The following is a 17,606-nucleotide window of genomic DNA, read 5'->3' on the forward strand; positions in this document are numbered from 1 at the left end:
ATACTAATTCATTTCTCGCTGTACATATAAATAAGATTAAATATATCGACCATTAAATGAAGTGATTCTCAACCTTTTTATCATTGTGGAGCCATATATCATTTTTTTAATATCTGGCTGAATGATGCTAAATGATGCTGAATGTATTATTTATTATTATTATAATCTTTCACAGAGCCCTGGCTGTGAACCACTGATCTCAAGGACTGGTTCTTAACTTTTTGGGAGAATATACTCCTTTGATCATTATATTTTCCACTCTTATATAATATATTTTCGTGGAATTTTTATAAATATAATTTAAAAAATATTTTTTTAATGTTTATTCTTATTTCTTGGCTGCACAATCAGTTTATAAAAGTTACAACGTGCACAAAATCATAACTTTTGACATTGTATATTTTTTTTTTTTGCTTGTATTATTATAAAGAAACAGTTGGATTACGAAATTAAGTTCTGTTCCAATAACTCCTTTCATAAAAGAATCAAATGAATAATTATGTTGATGGATTACTTCTCATATTTTGGTTCAATTGAATTAATAATAAATACTCTAATGGCAATAAAGAGGTATTAATCTTGATATAATTTGTCTATCAATCGATTTGTCAAAATGATGTATGATAATGCTTCTGAATTTTTATATTAGCGTCATTGAATGTATAAAATTATTAGGCATAGTACGGATAAATTAAATAAAAAAGATCCTTGGCATTTATTATGTAGATTGGACGCTTATTAAATACAGTGTTGATCTTATCTAGCTGTACATATTTACTTTTTTCAGGAGTAAAATTTAAACGAGAGGGTTTGTGAGGACTTTTTGTTTAACACAATTATCTTAAAGTAGTACTTGGCACAGCTTTTTGCAATACCCTCAGTTCTTATAATTGCCGCAATACGATGCCTAAATCCGTTGCAGTCCTGGACTATGTAGTCAGACTCGAGCTTGGCCCACTCCTTCTTGATAGAAGCCTCTGGAGACTGGACACTCTTGTGTGGAGTAGCACACACCCTCTCCTTGAGAGAGAGGAGGGTGTCCACATACTGAGGTCCCAAAAGTCCGGAAAGTTGTCTCTAAGGAAGGCATGGGTCTTAGCGTCGTGATGATATGGATTGAGTGAAAACAAAGTTGTCCCCGAACTTTTTTTCAGACCCAAGGTAGCTTTTTCTTATCCAGAAGTTGAATATAAGTGTTTGCATTGACCTGCTCCTTTTTTTTATAACAAAAATGGGAGGACAGACTCCACAACGCCTAAAACTATGGTTCTGGTTTGATTTTTTGTTCTGACGGCAATCTCACTGAAGCCGAGACATTGTCTGGATGTTCGGTTGTGATGTAGAGACGGTTTGCTTATTCACAGTCGCATCAACGATGATTTTTTTTTTCATCAGAGAAGTGTAAAATTTTTGTTGGCCTTGAGAAAATCTTCTTGGCTCTTCCCAAGCGTCTCAGCTTGCTCTGTTCAAAGATAAGATGTATTGTTGTCCTCCACCGTGATTTTGAACCAATGTCATTCCGGAATAGAAAATAATAACATGTGTTCTCTAGATAAGATCAACCCTGTACTTACATCCAATGTCTATATATATATATTTACTTTTTACAAAATAATTGAAAAAATCAATTGCATGACTAGTTTTATTGGTAGGGATGATCATATTGTTCAAATTACTGTGAATGGAGAAATCCCGCCTAAAAGAATGTTATAAAATCTTAGATAATATTGAGAAACGACGTATCTGGTGACGATTGTGCTCCTTGATCGCTGATACGTTAGAATTTTTAAAAATAGGGATGAATAATTAATAAGAACATTCAAATTTTGAGCTGTATAAAATATAACTTATGCATGTAATATTTTTTTTAAGTTGGTAATCTGAAGAGTGTTTTACCTTTAATTTAAAAAAGGTAAAAATATGACAAAAACATGCATTATTTGATTGAAGTTTGTGTTTAATGAGAAAATGGAGAGGTACTACCAATGATATCGAGAAAGCATGAATCAAATGCTACGTTAATACCTCATTTAATTTAATGAGAATAATTGTTTTTTAATCCGTTTTGATACTTTCTTTGTTTGAACCTTTTTAACAGCCCTAATGCATACCCCCTGTTATTTGAAAATTTAAAAAAAAACCAAACATCATAGCTAAAAGACCAAAGCAACAGAAAGTTGATGCTGAAAGTCGAGAGTTTCAGGGAGAATGAAAATTAGAGTTATCTCTTAGGGGAGGAAGAAGCAAACGAACCCTGTTTGAGTGATTTGCAATAAGACTGTAGTAGTGGCGAAAAAGGATCATTTGAAACGTCACCATAGTATTGTGCATACTAACTGGAGTGGAACATTTCCTTTTAGAAGTGAGAGTAGGAATAATTTGATTATCTTCCGTCTGCTTTGCATCGTGTAGCAGGACTGATGACAACATCAATGACTGATTAAGAGAAAGCTTCTCTCCGCATGTTGTGAATTATCAACAAGAATAAGATGCATCTCAATAGTAACGGGACAATGTTTGTTTATAGATGACAAGATACCAGACCAATTGAAAAAGATTCCCCTTGTCGAACTATATAAATAAATACAGAGTGGACTCAAAAAACTTGGGGAGGGCATCAAATTGACTCTGATTGGAAAACTGAAAAATCTAAAAACTTATCCATTTGTATCGTTGAATCTGTAGACAACCCACAACTAGCAAATTTCGTTTGATTTTTTCTTCGAGGTTGATAGCTCATTCATGTGAAAAAAACATCTGGAGATGATGACAAAGCAAGGAACTACAACCATTGAGAATATTTTTGGAACAAGGAGAAAGAAAAAAATTCCTTGACAAACATTCAATTTCTATTGAATCATTAATAAATATATGTAAATTTAATATTTACATTGGAGCATTAACTTTTTGTTCTAAAATTGATTAACCTGTAGTATCATTGGATGAACTTTTACCTAGAATAACAGAAATCACCTCTACTGATTAATAATAAATAAATAAAAATCACGCATAAACCACTTTAAAGGTAATTAAAGGTATTTATATTAATAAAATAAAAATGTAATGGTTTAGTGCGTAGTGTTTTATATTAGAAATGTTTCTCAATAGCTGGGTAGTGACCCAAAATTGGGTCACGGATCTCTTATAAATAGATGGTAGAGAGATGATTAAAATGTAAATATAATATCTAACAAAATTTGAACGAATTATATCGTAAAAAGATAGCTCATCGTTGAGATTAATTCCATCGTTTGACTGTGTTGTATCTTATTCGGATTCCTAAGGATTTCTAAGGATTTGGATATTATTTTGTATGTATGTTATTCATATGTTTGTATTAAAACAATAATAATTTATTTTATAGATCCAAAAACGATATCTATGTACTTGTACATAGATATATAAATTAATAAAATACATTTGAAATCATTTTATGTGTGACGTATTTTGCTCAAATCAGATTTGATTCAAAATCTACATAAAAACACATCATAAAATAACCCGGGGAAATGAGATTGTAAAAGTTATATGTTACATTCAAATATTTCTGGGGTACACGGCGTTATATCTTGTTTATTTTCTCCTATTTTTATTTTTTTATTACACCATGAAAGACTTTCTCCCAAGAAAAGTTGTATAATTTTATTTTTATTTTATTGCATATAAATATACATTTTATTTTTGTTTGTTTTTAAGACATGGTGTCTGCCTGTTGCACGTCCTTTACTTTTTAAGCTGTATAGGGTGAAGGGGGGAAAATGCTGGGTTAAGAAATGCAATATTGAAAATATTAAATATTAAAACGATTGTTCCACTTCCTCGTGATAGCAGCTCAAGCAAGTTAAGGTCGAGGTGGGGGAGTAGCATTGACCTTAATTGCAAGGACGCCACAGAAAAATAGTCCAACCAATACACACCTGTTATAAGGGGATCCGTTAAAAGAAAGGGGATGAAAGTGTCAGAAATTCCAACTTGGACGACCTCTGCAGCTTTATTGAAAGGCATTTGGGAGTTAAAAAGAGGATTATCATTTATTTGTATATATCCTTGTGGTCCCATTCTTGAATTAATTTTTTCTAACAAAAACAAAACCTGTATGAACAAATATTTATTTCATTTTCATAACTCAATCTCATATCGCCTAAAATAAGAGAGTAAACCCAGATCTTGCAACCCCCATTTTTGATTGCGCACCCTGTAAATAGAGGTAATATGTGATTATTTTGTTTTCATTTATTAAGAGAAGAAGACGGAGAAGCAGTGAAGCTAGTAGTTAAAGGGATTCTTTTGTGCTTATTTTTTTCATTCTTACCCATGTCTTAAATGGCTTTATTCTCCTTTTAATATTGGAATTTATTCCCTGATTTCATTTTTAAATTGTAATTTTTTATTGCTATTATTTTAATGAGGATCATGAGATTGGGAGGTATAAAATAAATATGTGTGTGTATATACAATGTTTAATAATAATATGATGTTATACACTCTAAATAGTTGTTGGGGGTAATTTCTTCATTTTATAAAAAAACTCAATTATTTAAATTAATCACTTCTTTATATGATGCTGCTACAGAGAGGGGAGAAGTACCAACCTACAATAATAGGACATTGATTTTGTGATACTTTTATTAATAGGGAAGCGATATAGGTATTGTAAGTACCAGTATTAGGGTTTAGTGTGATTATTTTAACTAAAACCGTAAGAAAATTGGTCGTAATCTGGTCCCAAAAGGAAAAAATGATATTTCCATCAACGATTTTAATTTTGGTCCAAACCTGTATAGAAAAAATCCAAGTACAATTCAAAAGTTATTCGTGGATATTGTGATTAGAATGTACTCGTTGTGTATTGTTATTTTAGATCAGTGTAAATAAAGGGTGTGAGGAAGTAACACTTGTCTATCATTTCAAATCATGGCTAAAGCAGGGAAGGGAAGAGAAGCTATCACAGCCATGAAAAATATAAATATTGTAGACGTCTTGCCGAGATTCGACGGTACAAGCGATATAAGGGTCTGAACTCGTCAGGTGCAACTAGCTAAGGGATTGCTAGTGCTGGATGAAATGACGAGAGTAATGCCTCTGTTCCTGGATGTGTAAGACCAGTTGACGGAGGAGGAGAAGAAACAAGAGGGGAAGATCATACATGCGTTGAGGAAGCCATTCTCGATTAGTCTGTTTACGGCTTACGAGACCCTCAAGACTAAAAAATGGAGACCGATAGAGTCTGTTGACGTTTTTTTGGCCGAAATCAAAATCCTCATTAGTTTGATGGGAGTCTCGGATTCATCAGGCCTAATTCATCTCGTATTTATATCAGCAAACCCCGAAGATGTCAGTTCGCGTATGAGAGCAACACCGGGAGTAGGTGCCATGATTTAGAGTTACATTGTAACTATTGTAAAGGCTCTGACGAGGGAAATGAAAGCCTCGACTGTAGATTAATCGTCACCAAAGATAGAGTTAGCTGCTCAAATGCAGAAATGGGCTCTGCTATAGATATGGTAGACCTAATCTTAAACGGGAGTGCAGGAGATGTTATTCCTTTGGGGAGGTAGGGCACCTGGATTTTTTTAAAGAAGGAATCAGGGAAACGCCATGGGGGTTCTTTCGGGGCTAGTAGTATCCCAAGGAGACAGACAGGGGATACAACTCCAAACACCATCATAAAAATAAAAGAAAAATACGTTTGGGGATTAATCGACACCGGCTGTTCCCAGACAATTATCAGAGCGAGTGCTTGGGATGGAGAGTGTATCACACATCGAAGAGAAAGGTTATGGTGACAGATGGATCAATTGTGAACTACAGTGAGAAAGCAATTGTACCAATTGAGGTTAGAGGCCAGTTACATGTAGTGAAGTGTCTTATAAGCGAAAAGTTGGTTAAAGGTGTGGAGGTGATTATTGGCAACGATACTCTGGGAAAGTAAAATGTTATTATGGACTAGGTAGGAGTAGTGGTCGGAGCGTGTGCGTCAGTGAAGAGCAAAGAGAGGTCGGATAGTGCTCGTGGGGAAAACTAGATAATCAAATTTGAGGATGGAGAGGAACTGTGAAGTAGAAGTGGAAGAAGTAACCGAGACTCAACAATGTTGCCGGGCAGTATGCAATCCCTCATAGAATTAAGGGAACATTCGACCAAGAGATAAATTAATGGATCCAAAACGGCTGGCTAGAAGTTAGTACTAGGATAGACGGCTGGTATGTTTCCCCTTATGCCCTTAGAAAAAAAAAAAAAAAAAGAGAAGTTGAGACCTGTTTTGGCCTTCAGGGAGTTGGACGACTATATGGAATGCAGAGGTGCAGGCGCAGATGTATGTGACGAAAAACTACGGGAGTGGAGGCAGTTCTGAAATAATAGTGCTCTTCCGGATTTGCTCGATACTTATGTGCAAATTAAGGTTGACAAGGAATGATCAAATGTAATGAAAGTGAATTACAAGGGAGAATGGTATAAAATGTCTCGTATTGGATTATGTTTGAATTGTGGCACACTAACTATGAAATATGTTTCTGGCATAAGTCTTGTCAAGGGATAAGGGAGTGGCAGAAGCAACCGGTCACTACTTCGACGGCATAATCATCAACTTGGACAAGATTGAAGCAGATAAAGTGAGAAATATTCTCAAGTAGTATGGGTCAAGACAAAACCTCTGCAAAAAATTGATGAGACGTGTGTACTAGGATTTGAGGTATATAAGGATCAATATAGTAGATTGAGATGGAGTAGACCTAAGGAGGTGACTACAGATGTGAGCGAGAATATAACCAGGAGGCAGGTGTTCTCATTCTACAGGAAGGGGGTAGGCCACTTCCCTGTGGTAGGTTGGCTCAGAATACCCGTGAGTTTTTTGTAGAGATCATATGGTGAAGGCTCATAGAGTGACGGTCCTACTGTAGGAATGTTTCGTGGTATCGTAGATAGAATTAAAAAGTCAGACCAGGCGCATGGAGCGTGAGAGGGACTGAAAGGAACGAATTTGGGTGTGACGCTAGTTAAATTTTAGTTTGTGTGTTAATCGTAAAGGATGGAGAAAGAATTGCGTTACACACTCCATTTCCCGAAACAATCACTTGAGTAAATGCGAAATAAGTTGGATTAGAGATAGTAAAAGAATGCGACAAATAATTCTAACGACCCAACATCAAGAAGGTGTGGCGGAGGCTCATAGTCAGTTGATTTAGATTGGCATAGATTGTTTATTGACGTCACCCATGTTGGTATGGACAAGTTTCTTACTGTAGTAGACGGTGGTAATCGTAGGTTTACATTATGGAGAGCTCTTAACAGTGAGACGGAAGATGAGGTGTGTCAGACAATCATCGAAAAATTCAATCAAATGGGACCACCAAGAAAAATCCTTTGTTATAATGGTAGGACATTTAGATCAAAAAAGCTTACATCAACTCTCGACACTTGGAACACAAGACTTAAGTTCAGATGCGTGTATATACCATCAGGAAATAGAATAGTCAAAAGAAACCACTGTACAATTAAAGTCTCTTCTGCTCGTACAAAAAACTCAATTAATCAATATTTTAACTGGTACAACATATGTCTGAGAAGTGAAAATGGGGTAATTCCGTCGTAAAAGACATTTAAAAATGTTTGGTGAAACCCCCTCATGGAATTAACGGAGGAAAAAAGAGGACGAAGCGTCGTATGATTTTGATTTTCGTTGTGGTGATAAAGTGTGGGTAAAACCACCTAAAGCGAGATGCACGGAAAAATGGAAGGAGGGCACTCTCACATCAGTTAATACGAGGTTTAGTGTCGACATTGACGGAGTTCCTCGTAATATTAAGGACATAAGACGAAGGAAGAATGAAAAAATGTATCTAAGTAAAGAAGTAAGCCGGAATCAACCCACTGTAAGACCAAAGAGAAAGAGGTCTAGAAAACTTGACGGAATTGTTAATGATGAGGACATCACAGGGAAATGTGATTAGAATCTACTCGTTGTTTATTGTTATTTTCGATCAGTGTAAAAAAAAGGACGTGAGAAAGGTACACTTGTCTATTATTTCAATTCATGGCTAAAGCAAGGAAGGGAAGACAGATAATAATAGTTTGAACCTACATACAGACTTGAGTATTTTCCTTACTCCAGGTTGTGTGTTTATAATTACATAATTTTGAGGCATATTGTAAATACTTGCAATACGAACCTATTACTTCAAAATCGATTATTATTATTCTCGTATATACCTATAGGTTGTGTTGGCCTTATTTATTCAGTCCAGACTTAGAACCAGTCCTTAGGATTGTCTTTACTAGAACTGATTAAAAAAAAGAATAGATAAAGTTGAGTAACGTCATCGAAGATCAAACTTTAGAAGTTTTTAGGATAAGGTTTAGGACGACTAAACTGGAGGGAACTGCAGTCTTCTTCACTCCTAAAATAGGATCAACACAATACTATCTACCTATGTACCAGGATATAATGATGTACATTTTTTTATATAACGACGAATAATATATCGATTACCTATGTAGTAATTTGTTAAATACACTTCTTCAGTAACTTATCCTCCTATGATATCAAACTTAAATATTAAGCTGAAATTTAAACCAACATAAAAATTTGACACGCTCTGGAGTGTTATATAAAAAAGAAGCTGTTAAGTAATGAATCTAAAAGGGGATCTTCAGCAGTGAGGATGTACCTGAAAATTATCAGAGCAGCAGAGTCAGTCTTGCCTATGGGGGGCCCTATGCGACGCCAAAATTCCAATCCAAATATTTTGAAATTTATATAAAATACAAGATAAAATTTTTTAAACATTTTCTTAAAGAATAGAAGAAAAAAAGTTTTTTATTTTTAAACATTTATCAAAGGACTTTTTTTTTTAAATTAAATGTTTTATTTTATTTTTAGAATGAATTTATTGTATAAAAAATAATATTCCTTTCCATATTTTACAGTAATTTTTAGTTTGAATAAAATGTTATTGGAAACTATATTTTAACTTTCTTAAAAAAAAAGATATACTTTATAATAAGTCATTCTTGAATTTTACATTTCCTTTTGATTTTTTAAACTTTTTTAGTTGTTATGTATTTGTTGTATCTATTTATTTGAAAAAGTTATTAATTCCATTATTATCAAGTATTGAAGGCTCCAATTTTGAATTAATGAAATATTAAACTTTATATTTCTCCTTTTCATATCGGTATCAATATCGACAAATATAAAGTGTATGAAATATAATGTTTACTTAAAATTCAAGTATTTTATCAGTTATATTACGTGTTTTCTAATTAATTATTGGATGCAATTCTTTATTACTTGACTTTATTTATGCTCACGTTTGATTAAATTATCTACATACAATTTGACTTGTTAGAAATGAATGGTTTTATAACGAGTGTTATCCATTCTTTTCAGGTTGGTTGTGCTACATTGAAGGAAGATAAAGAGGCTTTTGCTATCATTTCTGTGACATCACGTGAGGTTCGAGACTTGGACTTTGCTAACGACGCTTGCAAAGTTCTGGAAAATGTGTCTTGGAAGTTGGAAAAAGGGATTATATCCCAGAACGAGAGAAGGTAAAAAAATAATTAATTCAGATTGTCCATCAGGATGTACATTTCTAAATACGAACATACATATATTTAAAGAGGAAGAAATGAACATTTTTTTAATTATCATTATTTTTATATTAATCCATTAGATATTTTTGTAAATGTAAAATGTTTTGTAATTTGTTATGAGCCACATAAAATAAGGCTTTTAATAACCGATTAATTTATTCACACCTTAATTACTTAGTTTATCCTGGAGACATGTATTTTTAAAACTATTTTTATTCTTAGAAAAACGTGATTAATTATGTGGGTAACCTACTACTCCTTTTATAGATCCCTTACGAATCTCCTTCAAGATATCATCTACTTCTTGGCGAATCAAGAGAATGAACAGCATAGGGTTGACCCGTTGGAAGTCATGCCATCATGTAATAGAGATCGTCAAAAGCTGTTACGTGAGCAGTACATCCTTAAACAGTTATTTAGAATCCTTCAAGCGCCGTTCATGGAGAGTGACACGGGAGAGGAACCTCTCCTTCGCATTGAAGAGCTTTCAGATCCTAGACATGCTCCATATAAATACATATTTCGACTCTGTTATCGAATTCTTCGTCTAAGTCAAAAAGACTATCGCAAAAATCAAGAATATATTGCAAAACACTTTGGCTTCATGCAAAAACAAATAGGCTATGATATCCTTGCTGAGGATACTATTACAGCACTCCTTCATAACAATCGTAAACTTTTAGAAAAACATATTAAGGCTGCCGAAATTGAGACCTTTGTACGATTAGTACAAAAGAATATGAATACGTGGGATTCAAGGTTCTTAGACTATTTGTCAGATTTATGTATTTCGAATAATGGGGCTATCCCCGTCACTCAAGAGCTCATTTGCAAGAGTGTTTTGAGCCCTCATAATTCTGGTATTTTGATTAAAACTCGGTGAGTTGTTTTTTATAAGTGAGCTAACTTTTAATAACTATTGATATATATCTAATCTAGTATGAGTTCTGTGGATACTGACGATGAACAAGATGATGGTTTCTTAGATGGAGACAAAGAATCTACCATAACCACCTCTACCACTTTGTCCTCCAATTCTTCTTCTGTCTGTAATCCCATTGTGATTTTGAGTTGGGGAGATTCAAAGAAACCACTCACTGAAATTGCTGTTAGTGCAAGAAGTGGAAATTCTGAGGACTTGGCTATAATAGAATACTATCGTCATCAATTGAATCTATTTTCTAATATGTGTTTAGATCGCCAGTACTTAGCTATCAATAACCTATCTAATCATCTAGACATTGCACTTATTCTCAAGTAGGATGCACAATATGTTTGTCCTTAAAGATGCACATATCACTTTTATTCCTTTTAGATGCATGGAGGACGATACACTTCCATTTTATCTCCGAGCTTCCTTTTGTCGCCTTATGCTTCATATGCACGTAGATCGTGATCCTCAAGAACAAGTTAAACCTGTTCAATATGCCCGTTTGTGGAGTGAAATTCCATTACGACTTTCCATAGATGAGTAAGTTGTTGACATTTAAAAAAGGTGAACAATCTACATCAATTTATATGCATTCCTTGTAGCTATGACAATGATCATTCCTCTGATTCAGCCAAAGAGATTGTGAGGCAGCGCTTTCAACCAACCATCAATTTTGTAGAATCCTATTTGAAAAATGTAGTGGACTCTTCTTGGACTTTTAGTGATCCAGAGCAAAATAAATTGACTTTTGAGGTTGTTAAATTGGCTCGAGATCTCATTTATTTCGGTTTCTATAGTTTTTGTGGATTATTGCGATTAACAAAGACGTTACTTAACATTCTTGATTGTGTCTCTGATCATGAGGCGTCTAACGGAAAACTCCCCACAGGTGACATTGATTGTAAGTATTTTTGTATTTATTTAGCACAGCAATTAATTTGAGATAATTCTGCTGTAATTGAAAAAAAAAATCAATTATTTCACATTCAGTACACACTATTAGCTTATACACTATTTTTAAACTAAAGCTGCAAATGAGGATGATCTTGAGGATAATTTTGAAGATAATGAGTGGTTATTCACAGGTAGAGGTTGATGTTGCATGCTCAGAGTTTAATTTTTGTTGTAAATGTTAGTGTTTTTTATGAAGTAATATTCGTGAAAGTCAACCAAATATTTATAATAATTATATTTATAATTGCATTTTATTAGCACAAGGAGGAGCTCTAAGGTCCCTAAGTGAAATGGGGGCTATGTTAACTATATTCACAACCGGTGTGAAACCTATTAATCAAAGGACCATCAATAACAAAATGATTACGACAAAAAAAGAAGATAATTTGGTCATGGATACAAAGCTCAAGATAATTGATATTCTTCAATTTATATTGGATGTTCGATTAGACTATCGAATTAGTTGTTTACTTTCCATTTTCAAGAGAGAGTTCGATGAATCTGAAAGGAAGGAAAGGATACGCAATTGTGGAATGAGAGGGATTGACTTGGAAGGGATTGCTGCTCAGGCGGAAGGGATTTTTGGAAGCAGGTTCGGATTACTATCTCTAAATATCCTTTAGGTCTTAAGACTTCGATTATAACTGATTTTTACCTTTGTTTTTAAAGCATGCGTAAAATATGGAATAAAAGAGGGTAATATTATGTGTCTGAAAGTACAAAGTTTATTTGTTTCAAGGAGAAATGAAAAATATCCATAAACCATTAATAAATATGCTACAAAACAATTTGACTTGTCTCATAAAAAATAAATTCCTTCATTATTTTCCCATTTTCCAAACCTTTACTTTTACATTATGGGTATTGGATCGGTCTAAAGAGACTGCACTCCTATCAGTCCGGTCCTATTTAAATAGTAGTTAGCAACTACGTCAAGATAGCTAGGACTGAAGAACAGATTAATCAGTCCTTAGGGCTAAAAAATGTCGGACTAATAAAAAAAAGAAAGGCTGATTAGGAAATCATTCCTAGGCTAGAACCGATCCAACACTACACATTATACATATTGTTTCTCTTACACCTATAATATCAATCAATAATTAATTATTATATTTGTTCTTATTTGGATTATTATTTTTTTTTTTACAAATTATGTATCCCTCATTGTTTGTTTATAGTATTGTCTTCCATACGTATTCAAGACTATGTCTATTTTATCTATAAATAAGTGGGATTATGAAGTGAGAACTATCTAAGTACTTACATACTTAAATAATTAAAGCTGATAAACAGTTGTTGATTGCTTAATCAAAACATTATAATTAATACTGCAAAATTGCAATTTAAGAACCTGACTGTTTGACAAGATGTCTTAGCAAATTATTTTCTTAAGCATTAATAAGTTATGGTTTGTAATGTAAATGCAGAAATCTGGTTTCGAAATCGTTTTAACCTTTGTGCTAATAATGATTGCTCAATCGATTTTTGTTTTCCAAATTAACCCTTGAAAACCCAGTAAAATTAATCACACAAAAGTACTACTTAGATCACTGTAGTGTATAAACATACATATTCTTTAGCTCATCATAATAGCAAAATAGCTAATCTATCGAGATTTTGAGAAATTATTATCTTAGAACTTTTATCTTGAGTGTTTTTAAATTGTGGATTCGAAGTGTAATAGAAAAATGGTAATAATTTATCAATTCAAAACTTGGGATGTTACATAAGTTAAAAAAATGACAAAAGATATTTTTTTTCTTCAAAAACTATGAAAATTATAGCGTTTAAAATGGATGTCATATGTCTTAAATTAAATAAATGGATGTTACAATATAATAAAAAATTAATTGATTAAAGTTGCCAAAGGAAATGAACTTTCAAAAATGGCGTTTCCAGGACCGTCTGGATTTCAAAGGATAATAACAAATATAATAAATACAAAATTCTTTTTTTTTTAAATAAAACAATATCTTTATTAATCGGCAAGCTTTTGCCGATTACCGATTATTTTCCAAGTTTCTATAATAACCCCCCTGTTGGTATATCGATCTGGTTCTAAATATAAATATTATATATATTCGGCCGTTGCACAAAATCTGTTTTGATCGGTCTCACAAAAATAAATTACTTTTTGTTTTTTTTTATAAAATGAAATTTCGCTGTATAATTTAAATTTCAATTCTATATCGGTCTTGAAAAAATAACTGATGACCAAACAGGGAAAAAATCGACCTCAAACCAAGTAATATACATAGTAACTTTTTGAAAATAAATTGATATTATATTAAATACCAATGATATCCCATTTTGACTTACATTCATGTTTAAAAAAATTGCATGGCTGTTGTATTCCTTCTCATTAAATAAAAAGGAATGTTTTAATATTAGTTTTTTTTTTTCTTGAAATAATTTCACATCAGATACACATTTTCTTGTTTGTATTGCCTTTTAAAGTAGGATAAGTGTCGCAATGGTACCCACTTATTTTTTCCTTGTTAATATAATCTTCTTTTATGGTGCCTTTTTAGAAGAGAGATTCCTTCTAGACTCTTCAATTTTGTCTCTGATTAAATGCTTACAAATAAATTAATACCTATCAAATTCCACTAATTTTACCTTTTTCTGAGCTTGTTGAGTATAATTTTATCTCTCATCTAGAGAAGAGGGTACCCGTATTTCCTATTTTTCTTCTTATTGCTTTTCTAACAAGGATTTTAGATACTAATATTCTACATTTTATTTTATTTTTCAATAAAAATATTATATTTTTATTAGTCTTAGCTGTGAACCGTACAGTCAACTCTTTATGAGTTTTTTCTGAGCTTCATTTATTTTTTAGTGAGGAATGTGCAGTCCTGGATCTTGATGGAACGGGAGGTAAAACATTCTTGAGAGTTCTTCTACATTTGGGTATGCACGATTATCCTCCCCTTGTCTCTGGAGCTCTGAAGTTATTATTTCGGCATTTTTCTCAGCGACAAGAGGTTTTGCAGGCATTTAAGCAGGTTTTTTTAATTTCATAATTCAAAAAATTACTTGTCATCTACTATGTATAATATAATATATAGGTTCAACTCTTAGTAAGTGACAGTGATGTCAAGTCATATAAACAGATAAAGGATGATTTAGATGGATTAAGGCTCCTTGTGGAAAAGTCAGAATTGTGGGTTTTTAAGATTAAAAGTCCCGATTCTCAGCCTCCAACCTCAACAGCCAAGGATAGCATCAATAACATAGATGATGATGAAACTCATGACCATGTAAGAACTTTTCATTTCTTTTTTAAGTTATAATTAGAATTAGAACAAATATAAAAATTACAATAATCAATAACAAGAGATTCTTAATTAATTAATGAATTACGTTTCAAGGATAATGTTTGGCTAATCGACTTTATTTATTTTTTATACTTTTTAACCAGTCTTCTGAAACGGATGAATATGATTCTCTTAACTGGGTAAATTAATTAGTTTAGAGTTGTAGTTGTTGAATTTTATACATTTCTAGACATATTTTGTAACTTGTAAATTTAATGTAGATTGTAATTATTGTGTGATGCGTAAAATGCATGTCTTTTCTTAATACTGTTATTTATCCTTATTTCTTTTTTTTATAGATATCCTTGAGACAAGAAAATAGCATAGGATCTTCCTCGCAAGCCATAGCATCGTTGAACGATCCATCAAATGGAGATGGCGAGGTTGGAGGTGGGGAAAACGGAGGTGGAGGAATATTAGGAGTGAATGACAATAATAATCATATTCATATCTCAGGGGTCAAATCCTCCAATTCCACAGAAAACAAACAAAAACTAAGTCTTCCCATCGGAATTGGTCCCTCCATTGATCTCACTCAATCTAACAACTATAAAACGATTCAAGAAATTCTTATTCGAATGAATAGACTCTGCATTCAAACTGGTTTCCAATATATTAGCATCAAACCAAGAAAGCATGAACAACGATTATTAAGGAACATGGGAGTTCATTCTGTTGTACTTGATCTACTACAAATTTCTTATGAGAAAAAAGAAGACACCATGATGAATGAACTAATGAAGTTGGCTCACGAGTTCCTTCAAAACTTTTGCTTAGGCAATCAACAAAATCAAACTCTTCTTCATAAGCATTTGGAACTATTTTTAACTCCCGATGTAAGTATATTCAAATCATTATCTTTCTTCGAGTTACTGCAGTTTATATTCCTTTTCATCAAATTTATTTAAACCTTTTTTTTATGTAAAAATAATAATTATATTATATTTCATTGATTTTTTTAAATCATCTAAATATTTTTCAACTACTATCAGGGATCTTCGTGTGCCTTCCTTGATCAGGAAACTGATGATTTTCTAATTCACGTAAAATTTCAAGCTATTTTTGTATGTGAAATATTTATACATATATTGATTTAAATCATCGAATGTTATTTTTCCTTAAATATATTTGCATGGTTTTTTAAAGTGTTTTCTTTCCATAAAACCCTCAAACTAACCATATTTTTTTGTTTAAATTTACTCAAAATTGTTTAAAATTTATTTTATTTTTAGATGTTTCTAATTGATATTTTGATTAATAAATATAGTTGTAATCTCTTTTAAACGACGTGTCAAGCATGCTACATGATTTCTAATCAAGTATTTTTATATTAGCTATTGGAAGCCCGAACCATGTGTGCAATATTTCAGGATAATGCTGTTCTTTGTCATGATGTTAACGAAAAAGTTGTTCAGCATTTTGTTCACTGCATTGAATCTCATGGTAGGCATGTTCAATATCTCCGTTTTCTTCAAACCATTGTGCGCACAGAGAATCAATTCATACGGTTATAATCTAATGATTCCAGGATATTTTAATATATGCATAATAATGTTGATATTTTAGGCGTTGTCAAGACATGGTCATGCAAGAAATGGTCAATGCTGGTGAAGACGTACTTGTGTTCTACAATGATAAAGCATCATTCAACCATTTTGTAGATATGATGCGATTAGAGCGGAATCGTATGGATGACTCTTCTCCTCTTCGTTATCATATTGAACTTGTTCGTTTGCTTGCTTGTTGTACTATGGGTAAAAATGTATTTACAGAGATCAAATGTCACTCTCTGCTACCCCTGGATGACATTGTCACTATGGTTTGTCATAGAGACACCATTCCGGAGGTGAAAGACGCTTATGTGGACTTTTTAACGCATTGTTACATTGATACAGAAGTCGAAATGAAGGAAATTTATACGTCGAATCATATGTGGCAATTGTTTGAAAAATCCTTTCTATTGGACATGGGGGTTGTTTCCAACTCCACACATGATCGAAAGCATGCTGACACTGCACTTGAGCACTATGTAACAAATACACTTATGGACATAATTACTACATTCTTCAAAAGCCCATTCTCTGATCAAAGTACCACTGTTCAGGTAGAATGTTGTCCTCTTACTTTTTATGTTTTTACTTATCATTTGAGTCCAAGTTTTCTATATGTTACTCTATCATTATTAACATCGCTCCTTTTCGTCATTTTAACCTAATACTTTGTATTTACAATTTACGTATAACTAATTTTCAAGATTTTATTCTGTATTTTTCATTAATATATTTCTATAGAACATACTGAAACACTAATCAACGTAATGTCGGCGTCATGATCTTTAAATGTAGTATATTCATATTTACTAAAGATTGATTCTCTTTTACTTGTGCCTAAACAAACTTGCCTAAAAAATATTAGTCTGAATATATCATATCATTATTTTTTGGCTTAGTTTTCTTAAACCTTATTTTTTTCTTGCTTTTTCCCCCAATATATATCCATCATATATCATATTTAGACTCATTTAATGGAAGCAAAAGAGTATTGGTCTGACAAACCCTTCTTCACATCACCCAAAAAGGATACAGATCACTACGCAGTAAGTCTTCAATCCTCTTTTTCCTATCAATAGCGATATCTAATGTTTAAATTACCTACATACATACACATACTGGTTTTGGGGAAGGAAAAAGAATCCGTATACATTAGTTGCTCTTAATTTTACATGCTTATCTGGATATAAATATAGGTTCTCTTCGGGTCTAAAAAATTGGTTGAATGCTTTTAATTCTGCTAACAAAAAAAAA

At 32.6% G+C, this 17,606-nt stretch overlaps 1 protein-coding gene across 9 annotated transcripts in view; it reads left to right on the plus strand.

Annotated features, from left to right (window-relative positions):
• Positions 1–17,606, plus strand: part of Itpr (Inositol 1,4,5,-trisphosphate receptor) — a 131,633-nt gene that overhangs the window by 109,590 nt on the left and 4,437 nt on the right. The window contains exons 9-23 of one of the 9 annotated variants that reach the window (XM_071892515.1): positions 9,392–9,552; positions 9,865–10,476; positions 10,537–10,854; positions 10,913–11,068; positions 11,131–11,429; positions 11,557–11,613; positions 11,741–12,074; positions 14,325–14,490; positions 14,554–14,745; positions 14,907–14,942; positions 15,102–15,207; positions 15,259–15,638; positions 16,137–16,309; positions 16,369–16,906; positions 17,318–17,398. In XM_071892515.1, coding sequence (XP_071748616.1) covers positions 9,392–9,552; positions 9,865–10,476; positions 10,537–10,854; positions 10,913–11,068; positions 11,131–11,429; positions 11,557–11,613; positions 11,741–12,074; positions 14,325–14,490; positions 14,554–14,745; positions 14,907–14,942; positions 15,102–15,207; positions 15,259–15,638; positions 16,137–16,309; positions 16,369–16,906; positions 17,318–17,398 — 3,609 coding nt within the window. Of the gene's footprint in view, positions 1–8,284; positions 8,452–9,391; positions 9,553–9,864; positions 10,477–10,536; positions 10,855–10,912; positions 11,069–11,130; positions 11,430–11,556; positions 11,614–11,740; positions 12,075–14,324; positions 14,491–14,553; positions 14,746–14,906; positions 14,943–15,101; positions 15,639–16,136; positions 16,310–16,368; positions 16,907–17,317; positions 17,399–17,606 lie in introns of those variants that run through there. The other 8 variants (XM_071892514.1, XM_071892518.1, XM_071892519.1 and 5 more) reach the window with 8 other exon arrangements.

The sequence above is a fragment of the Lepeophtheirus salmonis genome, chromosome 13, assembly GCF_016086655.4.
Source record: "Lepeophtheirus salmonis chromosome 13, UVic_Lsal_1.4, whole genome shotgun sequence".
In the NCBI taxonomy this organism is placed as follows: Eukaryota; Metazoa; Arthropoda; class Copepoda; order Siphonostomatoida; family Caligidae; genus Lepeophtheirus; species Lepeophtheirus salmonis.